The sequence below is a fragment of the Enhydra lutris genome, unplaced genomic scaffold (assembly GCF_002288905.1).
Source record: "Enhydra lutris kenyoni isolate GAN:26980312 unplaced genomic scaffold, ASM228890v2 scaffoldscaffold4, whole genome shotgun sequence".
Classification (NCBI taxonomy): Eukaryota; Metazoa; Chordata; class Mammalia; order Carnivora; family Mustelidae; genus Enhydra; species Enhydra lutris.
The window spans coordinates 60454569-60469050 of NW_019154088.1; the positions used below are offsets into that span (position 1 = coordinate 60454569).

Here is a 14482-nt window from a genome sequence, read left to right on the forward strand (position 1 = left end):
CTTTTCAGTGTAACAGTATTCATTGTTTTTGCACCACACCCAGTGCTCCATGCAATCCGTGCCCTCTCTAATACCCACCACCTGGTTCCCCCAACCTCCCACCCCACCGTCCCTTCAAAACCCTCAGATTGTTTTTCAGAGTCCATAGTCTCTCATGGTTCACCTCCCCTTCCAATTTCCCCCAACTCCCTTCTCCTAACTCCCCATATCCTCCAGGCTATTTGTTATGCTCCACAAATAAGTGCAACCATATGAGAACTGACTCTCTCTGCTTGATTTATTTCACTCAGCATAATCCCTTCCAGTCCCGTCCATGTTGCTACAAAAGTTGGATATTCATCCTTTCTGATGGAGGCATAATACTCCATAGTGTATATGGACCACATCTTCCTTATCCATTCGTCCGTTGAAGGGCATCTTGGTTCTTTCCACAGTTTGGCGACCGTGGCCGTTGCTGCTATAAACATTGGGGTACAGATGGCCCTTCTTTTCACTACATCTGTACCTTTGGGGTAAATACCCAGTAGTGCAATTGCAAGGTCATAGGGAAGCTCTATTTTTAATTTCTTAAGGAATCTCTACACTGTTCTCCAAAGTGGCTGCACCAACTTGCATTCCCACCAGCAGTGTAAGAGGGTTTCCCTTTCTCCACATCCTCTCCAACACATGTTGTTTCCCGTCTTGCTAATTTTGGCCATTTTAACTGGGGTAAGGTGGTATCTCAATGTGGTTTTAATTTGAATTTCCCTGATGGCTAGTGATGATAAACATTTTTTCATGTGATTTCATAGTGATTTGTATGTCTTCAGCAGTTTTTACCCCTCCTCTGGCTGAACTGCCTGCCTTCCCCCCAGCGCCCCCTCAGGCTGCCAGTCTGTTGTCTTTCTCCCCTCACACACATCACAGCATGCTTGGATTGTGGGTTTGGTTTCCTGCCACTAGTCTTATCCCCACCCCAATCTCTTCAGCATGCTGCAGCTCCTGGGATCTAGAAAATGCAGATCTGACCATGTCTTTCCCATGCCTAAAGTACTTCAATGACTGCCTTAAAATTTTTTTCACTTGCCTTTTTTTTTTTCCGTAACAGCTTTGAGATACAATTCAGATATCGTATAATTCCCCTATTTAAAGTATCCAACTTAGTGGTTTTTAATTTATGGACAGAGCTGTGCATCCATCACCATAGTTCATCTTAGAGCATTTTTGTCATCCCGCTGAGAAACCCTGTCCCCTTTAGCCACCACCCTCCCATTCCTCTGTTCCCATCCAGCCCCTGGCACCCGCTTCACCTACTTCCTGTCTCTGTGGATTTGCCTCTTCTTGACATTTCATGTAAATGGAATAGTACAATATGTGGTCTTTCTGTGACAGCTCCTTTTACTTCCCAAGGGTCATCTGATGTTGACAGCACAGTGACTTTTGATGCATTTAGAAGTCCCCTGTGATCTGGTGTCTCTGTACCTCTCCAGGCTGAGTTCTCAGGGCTCATTGCCTTGTACTTCTGCTCCAGCTGAACTAAACCTACACAAATGTGCCGCGTTGTTCCCTTCCTGAAACACCCACACCCTCCCTTCTTTTGGCTGGCTAACTCATGTCCTTGTGGTCTCCTTCATTCCTTGACACAGTGCTGTGTCCTTTGGGAAGTTTCTTCTGATCCTGCATGCCTTGCTGTGTGCTGCTAGAGCCTGCCACGCTTTGTTCTCGGCCAGGGCTGTCACTGCCACTGGCTCGTCTGTGTCTACCTCTGGGCCGCAGCTCTAGGGAGCGGAGTCATCTTCTACCCCCTGCAGGACACTTGGCCTGTACACAGTGGGCTCTCAGAGTCCCGGCCCTTGGACCTCCTTGAAAGAGACATCGAGTCTGGCCTTCTCTTATCCTTTCTGCTCTGGAATCTGCCCTCACTGCTCCCTGAACTCTCTCGAAGGTCACCAGCCACTTTGTCATTTGTTCTCTTTTTCCTCAGTCTTGCTGCAGCATTTGTGATGGTTAAATACCTCCATGGAGTTCTCTCCTCCTGTTTTGCCCATGACATGACATTGCCTTTGTCCTCCTCCCACTTATGTGACTTTCTAACTCTTTCCTCTGACTCCTTGCCCTCTAAGCCCATAAGGATGGGTCTTTCCCTCGTTCAGCATTCAGGCTCTTCTCTCTGCTTTGTCCTCTACTCCTGCAGCTTTATCTGTCACCTACGTGCAGACAAATGACTCACCGTCTGTGTCACTTGGAGCCCTCCCCTGAGTCTTACATGTATTTCCAACAGTGCCACTGACCTTGTCACCCAAATACACTTCCTGTGCTATCAGCCCACCTGCCCATGGGTCACCATGCTAATTTGAGCCCTTAAGTATCGAAGTACTTCTGCCCTGGTTGACTCTGAGCACCACCCTACCCTGTCTTTCCACCTCACCTCCCTCCACACTTCGTGCTTTCACTTGGCCCAGTTTGTAAACACATATTGAATACCTACTGCAGCCAGATAATCTTTCTAATGTGTAGTTTGGGTCATTTTCTTCTCAGCTCAGAACCTCAGAATTTCACCTCCACCAGTCAGAATGGCTTGATTCAGAAATACAAGAAATAACAAGTGTTGGTGAGGATGTGGGGAGAAGGAACACCTGTGCACTGTTGGTGGGAATGCAGACTGTCATAGCTGATGTGGGAAACAGTATGGAGGTGCCTGAAAACATTACAGATGGAATCACCATATGATTCAGTCGTTCCACTACAGGGTATTTCCCCAGAGAAGACAAAGACACTAATTCAAAAAGACATATGCCCCCCTGTGTTTATTGCAACGTTATTTATAATAGCCAGGATATGGAAGCAACCTCAGTGTCCATCAGTAGATGAATGGATAAAGATGTGGTGTAGCTATACAGTGGAATACTACCTAGCTATAAAAAAAGAATGAGAACTTGCCATTTGTAACAACATGGATGGAGCTAGAGAGTATTATGCTAAGTGAAATAAGTCAGACAGAGAAAGACAAATACCACATGATTTCAGTTATATGTGAAATCTAAAACACAAATGAACAAACAAAAAGCAGAAACAGACCCATCGATACACAGAACAAACTGGTGGTTATAGAGGAGAGGAGTGTAGGGAAGGCAAAATGGGTGAAGGGAAGTGGGAGATTCAAGCTTCTGGTTCTGGAATGAGTAAGTTGCAGCATAGGGAATGTCATCATTGGTATTGTAATCACATTACATGGTGATAGGTGGTAGCTATGCTTGAGTGAGCATAATTTAATGCATAAACTTGTTGAATTACTAGGTTATTACAATATTAACATTGTGTGTCAACTCTACTTCAATTAAAAAAAAAAACAAAACCCAGGGTCACCTAGGTGTCTCAGTGGGTTGGCCTCTGACTTCAGCTTGGGTTGTGATCTTAGGGTCCTGGAATTGAGCCCCGCGTTGGGCTCTCTGCTCAGCGGGGAGCCTGCTTCCCCCTCTCCCTCTGCCTGCCTCTCTGCCTACTTGTCATCTGTCAAATAAATAAATAAAAATCTTTAAAAAACAAAACAAAACAAAAACCAACATAGCTTAAGTGAAAAAAAAATACACAAAACCTTCAGGGTCTACCTTTGCCTACTAAATTGAGTCGAAATTCCTCAGGTGGCATCCCAGACCCCATTTTATAAATGGCTTAAGTTGCCTTTTTGACCAGTTTTATTGTATTCTTAATATTCAGGCCAAATCCCCCACATGGCTTGCACCTGAATACCCACACTGCACAGTACAATAGCCTGTGTCTCCTGCAGCTGTTTAAACTGAAAGCAGTTCAAATTAAATAAAATTTGAAATTCAGCTCCTCGGCCACATTAGCACATTTCACATGCTCACTAGCTACATGTGACTGGAGTCTGCCTGCTGAGTAACACAGGTCCATTTCCATCACTGCGGGACGTTCTTTTGGACAGCCCTGGTCTGAGCCTTTTCGTTGCTGTTCATTCTGGCTGGCGTCTCCTCCTCTCCTCACCATCTCTACCCGTGAACATTTTCTCCTTCTGCAGGGCCGCCCACCTCATGTTCCACCTCTTGCACACAGCCTTTCCTGATCATTCCTTTCTGCATGAGATGCCCCCACCCCTTCCCTTTAGAGCCTTGGTATTATTTTACCTGTGTTTCCTTTATGGCCCCTGCCCATTTGTTTCTCACGTTGTAGCCACTCACGTCTCTAACGCATTTCCAGCACTGAACTGGGGGAGTCTTTGAGGTAAAGACTACAGGAATGATCGTACTCTGGGCATAATACAGAGGGAGTTCAGTCAATCGTTTTAGAACTGATCCCCTAGAAAGGAGAATGGTTCTTTTTTCATTCGTGGAATTAGTAAGCAGAGGCACTGTCTGGCCACTCCGTTCTTTTTTCCTTCCTCCCACAATCACAGGCCTCTGCTGTGAGACCCAGCAAGAAGCGCAGCCCCTGTCCTTGGCCTTGCCCGTGCAGGTGGCCATGGGCAGCACATTCCATCTTACACCCAGAATTGCTGATCTGCCAAGGAGACCAACTGGCTGCGGAATACAAATAGGGTCCTCCAGCCAGGGCAATGGGTCAGCACGTAGGAGGTGGAATTTCGGGGAGGGAGTCATAGACGCACAGCTGGGGAACAGGCAGGGTACACGCTACCCGCCTCGGAGAAGTGACCCCAGAAGAAATGACTGGAACGACAGAGGCTAAACAGCTCAGGGAAGTGGTGAGTGCGGCTCAGGGTGAAATTGCTCACAGGGTGGGGAGCTGCAAGGTGTCTGTTCACAGTTAGAACCTGGAGGAGCTTTCTGGATGGTTTGTTGTCACCTGGCCATGTGTGTCCTTGGTGGCTTTTCACTTTGCCCAAAGTCACCTACCATGAAGGAGAGGAACTCACCCACAACATTGGCCAGCACATTTTCAGACACTTTAGGGACATTCAGGTGCTGGCCTCTTCTGTCTGGTTTAGCTGCCCTTGGGAACTAAAGAAGATGCTGCTTTTCCACTGGTTAACCACAGGGAGTGCGGCATCCTGAAGCTGAGAGTGTATGCGTGTGCACACGCATGTTCTCTAGTGGGCAGGGAGCAGGAGCGTAAGACTAGCTTTTCTTTCCTTTTTTTTTTTTTTTTAAAGATTTTATTTATTTATTTGACAGGCAGAGATCACAAGTAGGGAGAGAGTCAGGCAGAGAAAGAGAGAGGAGGAAGCAGGCTCCCTGCAGAGCAGAGAGCCCAATGTGGGGCTCAATCCCAGGACCCCGGGATCATGACCTGAGCCGAAGGCAGAGGCTTTAACCCACTGAGCCACCCAGGCGCCCCAAGACTAACTTTCCAAGCTCTTTGTCTTTACAGGCTGATTTTGCAGAGAGAGAAGCACTTCCATTATCTGAAAAGAGGGCTTCGACAGCTGACAGACGCCTACGAGGTAAGCTCGCTGCTCAGGAGCGCAGTTGAATGGTCAGGCAGACAGTCCTTTTTCCTGTTGGAATGTGAGACACTCATGGGCCTGGCCTGCTGCGGAGTCGCTCTTTGTACCCCATGGCTGTGGCAGGAGCCAGGTACGCAGGAGCCCAGACCCGCAGAGCCCGGGACTCCCCCTCCTGAAAGGGCAGAGCTAGCTCTCTAGTGGTGTCTTCCCCTAGGAGGGACAGAGCTCCCTGGGTGGGGTGGAGCTTTCTTCCTCCATTAGATCATGGTGAGGGGTTCACGTACTTTTCCTGGCCACCGCTTGTCAGCTGCCTAGAAGGCAGTTACTGTCCATCCCTAATCCTTTGCCCTATAAGCGGATCTAATCCTGTGCCGGTCAGAGGATCAGTTTATAAATCCCAGTGAGGACTTCCACAGTTGAACACTATAAAAATGCCCATGCTTAGAGTGCATTTTAAATCACATTCCTCGGAGCCCTGGGGTTCCCCAGAGGGGCCTCAGGGGAGCGCATGGTGGTGGAGGAGTGGGGGAGGATGTTGGGAAGGTGGCAGACAGGGGATGAATGTGAACAGGAGGGCTCCAGTCTTCCTGCCTCACTTTATACACAGCAGCCCTGCTTCTAATTTGCTTTTTTATTTGGGGGAGTCTGCATTTGATTATTTACAACAGGGATTGGCCAGCTGAAATGCCTGTAGATCTAAGCAGGTAGTATAAATAAGAGAAGTGGGCAGGTGGGAGGGAGACTGAGGCACACCTGGGCACCGAGCTTTCCCTCTGTTCCTGCCAGGTGCTGATATCCAGGAATGCGGACCCACGCTCGCCAGATCTCTCTTCCCCTCTCTTTTCAAATCAAGCCAGACATCCAGATTTCTCTGTGACTCTCCCAATGCCTACATGTTGCAACTAATTCTAATTAAAAAAACAAAATGCTACAAGGAACAGGCAGAACATGCCTACGGGCTAGACTTGGCCTCGGGGTCAAAGTTTTCAATCCTTAACGCAGGGCCTTTGTGGTTAGGGTGCAGTGAGCCTGATATGGTTAATACCGTACCAGCCAACGGCTGGACGGCGGGCTGAAAGCTTACCATGCCTCATCTCACCAACTTGTCTCACCTACTACATGAGGTAGGTCAGTCGCAGGGTTAAGGCATTTGCTCAGAAGCACATAGCTCTAAGAGGAGGAGCTGGGACTCCAGCCCAGGCAGGCAGGATCCACACCCAGTGCTCCTCGGGTGGCAGCCTAGCCCCAGCTAGGGACAGTCAGTGCATTTGTGAAGAGGGCAGCTTGGGCCGGTGGAAAGAGCACTGGAGTGGGAGTCCAGAAACCTGGCTTCTTATCTCAGCTCTGACATTTGATGTCTTTGTCATCTGAAAAAAGTTAATCTCTCTGGATTGCATTTATAAACTTTTAATCTGGAAAATGGGAGCAGTAAGACTCCCTGCCTGCCTGCCTTGAATGCTCGCTCCGTGTTTATGGGTTGAATTGGGATCTCAAGCAGCTCACGCGTCACCTCAGGAAGCCTTTCCCAGCCCCTGAGGCAGAATTAGGCTCTTCGTGTGCTCCCTCCACATGGCTCCTGCCCAGTGCAGTGCGTATCGTCATTCAGGTACATGCACACCTGTGTTATGTGCCATCTTGTTCCAGAAAGCCCTAAGGTAACTCGTGCTTAAATGCATCTGTCTAGAGTCCTCTTCCTCTGCAGATGAACACACATTCTGTATCCCAAGCATCGCAAGAGTAGGAACTACATTTTGTTCATTATTGTGTCCCTGTAGCTGATAAAATGCTTGGCACACACAACGAGGTACCAAATAGTTGTTGAATCAGTGAATGAGTTAATCCAGCAAATGGCTCTCTGAGAGCCTGGATCTCCTCGGGTCTACACTGGGAAAACAGCATCACTTAGCTTCCTAGCATGTGGGTGCTCCTCTGCTGAGCCTTCGTTGGGTGCCTCTCAGGGGAGGACCCCGTGGCCTCAAGGTAAATGTCTTTGTCCCATTGTCCCATTGTCCTTTTTGCAACTTATGGTCACTTCAGCTGCTGACTGGGGCCCAAAGCAAAGCGTCCTTCATTCACTTATTGTTCATAGGGTGCCCTCCTCCCCCTTTCCAGGCTGCCGGGGTGAGACAGATGCCGCCTTGTCAGCAGCGTCTTGGAATGATTCTGAATACGGGGTGTGTTTTCTCCCCTGTGCCTTTCGCAGTGTCTGGATGCCAGCCGCCCATGGCTCTGCTATTGGATCCTGCACAGCTTGGAACTGCTGGATGAACCCATCCCCCAGATGGTGGCCACAGAGTGAGTCTGGCTTCTGGGAATCTGGGCTGTTCTTTGAAAATTCACTTTTGAGTTGGGGGTTCTTTTTGTTTTGTTTCTGTTTTACTTATTTTGAATGAAAACGCATCATGCTGCAAAGCATACCCTTGCCCTCCCCTTGACCCCAGGAACTTCCTGAAACTCCTCCACTTTAGAAGCCTATTGTAAGCTCGTGGGTGGAACAAGACTTTGAACTCCCAAGAGAAGGATTCTGGTTTCTTCTGTGGCCTTTTCTTTTGACTCTTGCTCTGGTCTTTGAGAAAGTTCTTCATCATCAATTCTGAAAGACATGATTTTGCCAGAAAGAACAGTATGAATTCGAGTAGCTTCTGTGGGGAAGCATGTGCCAGCCCCATGAACAAAAATGCTTTTGCCTTCCATAAACACCTCCATAGGTGTCCCCCTCACCAGGACCTGGGGGACAGTGTAGCTCTCGATGGTATTAGATATGTTACACTCTTGGGGTGCCAATGCCTTGACCCACAGTTTTCTTAAACTTCTGATTTATGAACAGAGATCTAAGCAACTGAGATTGTCCCCAGACTGCTGGTGCAGGAGGTGTTCTGGGAATGACTGTGGCACCTCGTCCTTAGAAGCTCGTCACAGTTTAGATTTTAAAGCAGAACCTTGTCCTCACTCCAGTCTTTGGGATACCTGGGATGGGGAAGGGCAGCCAGGGATTGGATCTGATGCCCCTGTTCTCACTGAGAGAGAAAGAGAAAGAGTGCACCTTCCCTTGATAACATCTGGAGTTCCTCTGCTCCCCTGGCACTCCTGAGGGAGAGGAGTCAAGGTGGGAAGTCCCGTGAGCCAGGGTCGTTTGCTCGCAGCCCACAGAACCGGCCGCATGAGGATGCGTGGAGGCTAGCCTGGGCCCCGCGCTGGTCACTGCCTGGTCACCGTGCCCCTGCCTGGGTCACGCTGTCAGGTCAGAAGAACAGAACCACACATTGTCTCATTCATTCTGTCTTCACAATGACCTCTCATTCTTGCCTTCCTGGGCAGGGTGTCTTGTGATGACTGTGGATGGGGAAGATAATAAAGAATTAGGCAATTAACCCTTGTGATGTGTATGATGCTTTCTGAGGGAGAGGAAAAATGTACATTGTCCTCGTCACGATGCTGCCACAACCCTCGTTCCTTCTAGCTCTGGAAGTAGAATTGGACCCAGTTTCTGCAATACCAGGAATTTAATTGTCAAAGGCTCATGTGTTTTTGAAATACCAGTGGGGGGTTGTGGAGTGTTTGGGAAGTTTCTCCCCCACACATACACAATCAGGAGGTACAGCAGGAGAATGGGAGAGTTGCACATGAGAGAAGAAAAAAAGAAATGGAGGATTCTGGGGCAGGCAAGAACAGGTGTGCGAGGGAGGAGGTTGTAATTCCTGACTAGGAAGACTGCAGATCAGACTTGGGTCAGCATCGATTCTGAGTGTGTTCTAGGTTGTAGACTTGCTGTCGTATAGGTGAGGCCTTGCCGAGGAAGGAAGTGTCAGAGTAGCTTTCTAGGCAACGTCAGATAGGAAGAGAGGACCCCTTTCTAGGGTCTTTCATAGTGAACGACTGGACACAGCCCCAATATCCCCTGTAGGGATGTGTTAAAGTATATTTGGAGCTTAAGTAAAATATGGTGCAGAGTGTACAGTGAAATACTGTGCAGCCATTAAAAATTTGACGTCAACAGATGTTAACTAGACTTGCTGTGATCATTTTGCAATATGTACAAATACGGAACACTGTTGTACACCTGAAATTAATAAAATGCTACATATCCATTATACTTTAGTAAAAATGTATGCATGTAAAGTGCATGTTTGTTTACAAAAATGTTATATGGACTCCCTGCTCAGCGAGTGTCTGCTTCTCCGTCTCCCTCTGCTGCTCCCCCCTGCTCATGCTTTCTCTCTTTGTCTCAAATAAATAAATAACATCTTTAAAATGCTTACATTTATGTAGAAAGATGGTCACGATTTAAGTGAAAAAAGGTAGTTAAAAGGATTCAACTTCTGTAGATTAAAAAATAGCTGGTTATGTGCATAGAGAAAACCAGAAGGTATACACACCTGGTAGTAGTTATTTCTGGATGGTGGGGTTATGTGCATATTTTAAAATGTTATTTATTTTATTGTTTTGTAGTTAAAAGGATGCTTTTGTACTAAAAAGCTAGTTCTAATTTCAGGAACCGCGTGATAGTGGATGAGAATTTCTGCTGTCCAGCTGCCTTAGAATCTTTACTTGTGGTTCTTCTGAGCATTGATTTAACAGACTTTTAAAGAATTACTTAGACTTTCCAATAATGAATTTTATTTTGTGCTTGGCAGATAGTTAATTCTAGGGGCAGATAATATCTGTTATTAAAGAGCTTAGCTTTGACAAATAAGGAAATAAACTACTTTTAGTAAGATACAGAGAAATCTTAATGATGTCTGTAAAAATATGGGGATTTTAAAAAGACAATCTGATATAGGATATTACTTTTTTGTTCATTTTGCACAGAGAAAAGAAACGCTTTGAAAATGTGGTCACATTTCTGTTCCCTTCTTCATACAGGTATTAGGTACAGAGTTTAGGTCTGGAGTATTATTTTCCTGCCCTTTTCTTTCCCCACTCTGCCACCTAGTGCGCGCGTGCGCACACACACACACACACACTCTCTCTCTCTCTCTCTCTCTCTCTCTCTCTCTCTCCTCTTTCCTGTTTTGTTCAGTGTCATTCTTCTATGTGTTTAGGGAACTGTATGGCAAGCTGAGTTCCCTCTAGTGGACAAAATCGCTTTTTCAGCTGCTTTGACTGCCCAATGAAGCCAGGAAGGGCCAGGTTTTTCCTGCTGGCCTCAGACCTTTTAAGGACAGTGTGTATATTCATAGGTAGGAATTTAGCTTGCCACTTTTGAGAGATGGTATCCACAAATTTGCATGAGTTTACCTGAAATAAGTTAATATCTTGGAACTAGACCAAATACATTTGTTTTTAGTGATTTTAGCAGGGAAGGTAATGACGATCCCATGCTTTGTTACTGAAAATTAAAGTGAAATCACAGGGAGATGGCTGCACTGTCAAAGTTAGGTTTTTAGCTACTGTAAGATCTAAAAATTGTCTTTAACTTAATTGTTTTAGGACTTCTCTGCTTATGAGGTTTTTCCAAATACTAAATTTCATTTTTCATGTGTTAGTAGTGTTCTACTGTTTCCCTTTCAAAAGGCTATTAGTAGCTGATCCTCTGAATAGCTCTTTAAATATTTTTCCTTTTAATTTTAAAATATAATTTGTCTGTTTCCTTACCTTTCTATGAAGATACCTCATCTCGTCCTTTGTGTTCTGGGCCTTTTTTGGCCAGGAGCCGCTGGGGGCTAATGGGTTGAGGTCAAGGGTGCTGCCAGTGGGACAGTTCCCACAATGTATAGCTACACAGTCCAAAATGTCAGTAGTGCCAAGGTGGAGAAGCCTTGTTCTAAAATGACCCACTGCAGCCTTGACCGTAGTTCCAGAGCAGCAGCGTCTAGAGGATGGCTGTGCTTGGGGAGGTCAGACGACGTGTCAGACTCTCCAGGGCAGCACTGGCCTCCTGGGGTCGGTGCAGAACCCACCTGCCTTTGACCCGTTCACTGCCAGACTCTGCTCAGGAAGGACTTTTCCTCTTTCTCATGCTAAGCTCAAGTTGTTTTATGGTATGAAATTCGAAAAGACTTCATCCTAGAGGAAGCCCGATGTCCGGGCATCCATCTTGTATTGGCCTCGCCTCCCAAGCCATCCTGCTCAAGGATAACTGTTGCTATTTCCAAAGTTACCATCTTTGTAACTTCTCTGTCCACGGTGACCCGTTCTGGTGCTAAAGGTTTTCTTAAATCTGACCTAAATTCTGGTGCTGTGGATTAGTGTTGGTGTTCATTTCTTTACCGGAAAGTTTGTACAATTACCCTTTGTACGCTTGAGATATTTTGCTGGGTAGCTTCTTCTTGGTGTTTGCCTGTCATATTAAGCCTTTTAACGTTTTTGATATTTAGCCATTTTTACAGCTCTAACCTGAACCTCTTTTGAGTTGGCAAATGGAGGCTTGAACCAAATGTAGTTGTGGCCAGCACTGTGTTTATTTATTTATTTTTAAGATTTTATTTATTTATTTGAGAGAGTGAGTGGGAGAGAAAGAGCACGAGAGGGATGGAGGGGCAGGGGGGGAGAGAGAATCAGGTTCCCTACTGAGCAGGGAGCCCAATGTGGGGCTCGATCCCAGGACTCTGGGATCATGACCTGAGCTGAAGGCGCCACTTAATTGACTGAGTCACCTAGGCGCCCCCAGTGTTGCATTTATGATGCTCTTAAGAAGTATTCTCATTTATGTTCACGACTCACGGGACTTAATCTCTGGTCCTTTTTCTCCTATATTCCTAGTCCTTTCCCATAGTATATTTATATGGTTTACTCATCCCCCACTCCTGCTATCCCTAAGTGTATTATCATGTCCGTATTTCATTTGTTTTATTCTTATGTGCTGCTGATTAATTTTATATTATTCTGGACTTTAATTCTCACCTTGGAGGTGTTTCTCTGGTCCTTTGGAATTATCTGCTTGTTTTAGAGTACTTCCTCCAAGTTGGTGACAGCAATGCCCAGAATCAACCACTTTAGGTCAGTCTTCAACCATCACCTTAAAGTCCAAGTAAACCCCTTCTGAGGCTGACGGTTAATCATTGATACTTCTGCTTTGAATTGATCTCCTTATAGGTTTCACAGACTTTTTCACAGTTGAATGATAGAGTGTTGATGTTCAGTAGAACTTTCTACAGTAATGGAGATGTTCTCTATTTTGTGGGAGCCACTTGGGACGTGTAGCTATTGAACAGTTGCAGTGTGGCTTCTGTGACCAAGGAGCTTAAGTTTAAATTAATTTAATGAATTTAGTTTAAAATTTAAATAGCCTCATGTGGCTAGTCGCAACCTATTGGACAGCTCAGATCTTTGCTACCCAAAATGTGGTTCCCCAGCAGTGGCCTGGCTGTCACCTGGAGTTTGCTGAAAGGGCAGACTCAAGCCCATCTAGCTCTTTGGAGTCAGAGCTGCATTTTTTTAAAATTATTTTTTAATTTATTTTTACTTTTTTTTTTATTATGTTCAGTTAGCCAACATATAGTACATCATTAGATTTTGATGTAGTGTTCAACGATTCATTAGTTGCGTATAACACCCAGTGCTCATCACTACACGTGCCCTCCTTGATGCCTCTCACCCAGTTACTGCATCTCCCCCCCCCCTCCCTTCTGTAACCCTCAGTTTAGTTCCTAGAGTCCAGAGTCCCCTGGTTTGTCTCCCGCTCTGAGCTCCTTTCCCACAGGACTGTTAAACTAAACTCCAGCGCCAGGGGAAACAATGTAGGGAGCTCCAGGTGTTCCCCCACAGCTTGCTTATACTTCAGGCTAAATTTTACATTTCCTTTTTAGTGTCTTATTCTTTTTTTCTTTTTTTTTAACTGTGCTCCCATTTCAGATGGATTCATATTTCCCAACCTATGGTTTTAAGTCACTTCTTAAATTTTACTTTCTTTTGCACATATATGTTTTATAGACTTATACCCCACCCTAGCCCGTTTTTCACTTTAATCAGAGCTGCATTTTTTTTAAAGAGTTTTATTTATTTGACAGACAGAGATCGTAAGTAGGCAGAGAGGCAGGCAGAGAGAGGGGGGAAAGCTCTCTGCTGAGCAGGGAACCCGATGCGGGGCCCAATCCCAGGACCCTGAGATCATGACCTGAGCTGAAGGCACAGGCTTCACCCACTGAGCCACCCGGCCACCCCCAATCAGAGTTGCATTTTAACAAGGTTCTTGGGTGGTTTCTGTGTGCACTCAAGTTTCACAGGCATTGGTACTTGGCTGTACATTGGGGCCACATGGGAATTTAAAAAAAAATACGGCCACTTGGGTCCCATCCTCAGTGATTCTGATTTCATTGGTATTAGTGTGGCACGGGCATTGGGTTTTTCAAAAACATCCCCCAAGTGATTCTGATTGCTCAGCTAAGACTTGTGGTTCTCAAATTTGGGTGTATTCACATCATCTGGGAATTTGGTAAAAATATGGAGGCCCAGGCTTATTTCTCATATCTCTGTTGTCTCTACTCGCTCTCCAATGTTTGTGAGATACACGTGTTGGGTTTAAAAATCCCTCATCTTAAAGATAGTCCCCCACTCAGTGGGTAATTGTCACGTTAGCTAGAATGAAACGCCTCACTGACTTGAAAGCAAACTGGTCTCCTTGCCCTTTTAGTCACAGGACTAAAGGAGCGATGCATGAAAACTTGTTCTTCAGAAAGTCTGCCACTCTTGGTATTTGCACTGTGTTTCCTGCTTGTGGTTTTTTTTTGTTTTTGTTTTTGTTTTTGTTTTTAACTAGGTGGTGAATTTCTGCTCTCTCAGATAAGTTTTTCCTCCCCCTTTCTAAAGATAGAAGTCTCATTCACACTTTGGTTTTCAGAGTTGCTAAGAACTCTGCTAATGACGGCTGGTAGCTTCGTGGTCAGTTTGCCAGTTCCTTACCGTATGCGTTGGAAAGCCTCTGGAGCAGAATGTTCTGTAATATGGAAGCATCTGAGAGTCCAGAAAAGCCCAGCCCTGCTCCCCAGTGTAGCCCCATGGCCAGTCAGATGCTGCATATCAGCTGAGGGAGGTTGGCATGGAGGGGTGATTTAAAGGTGTCTGGTACATTCAGATCCCGGCTTACCAGACATGAGGCTACAGGGTCAGGGGTGTTGGATTTGGCACAATTCTATCTTGAGA

The 14482-nt window shown here is 45.9% G+C and overlaps 1 protein-coding gene across 1 annotated transcript in view; it reads left to right on the forward strand.

The window, feature by feature from the left end:
* The window catches only part of LOC111158098 (farnesyltransferase, CAAX box, beta), a 65590-nt gene that overhangs the window by 22176 nt on the left and 28932 nt on the right, over positions 1–14482 (forward strand). The window contains 2 exon segments of the mRNA XM_022519944.1: positions 5326–5398; positions 7605–7696. Coding sequence (XP_022375652.1) covers positions 5326–5398; positions 7605–7696 — 165 coding nt within the window.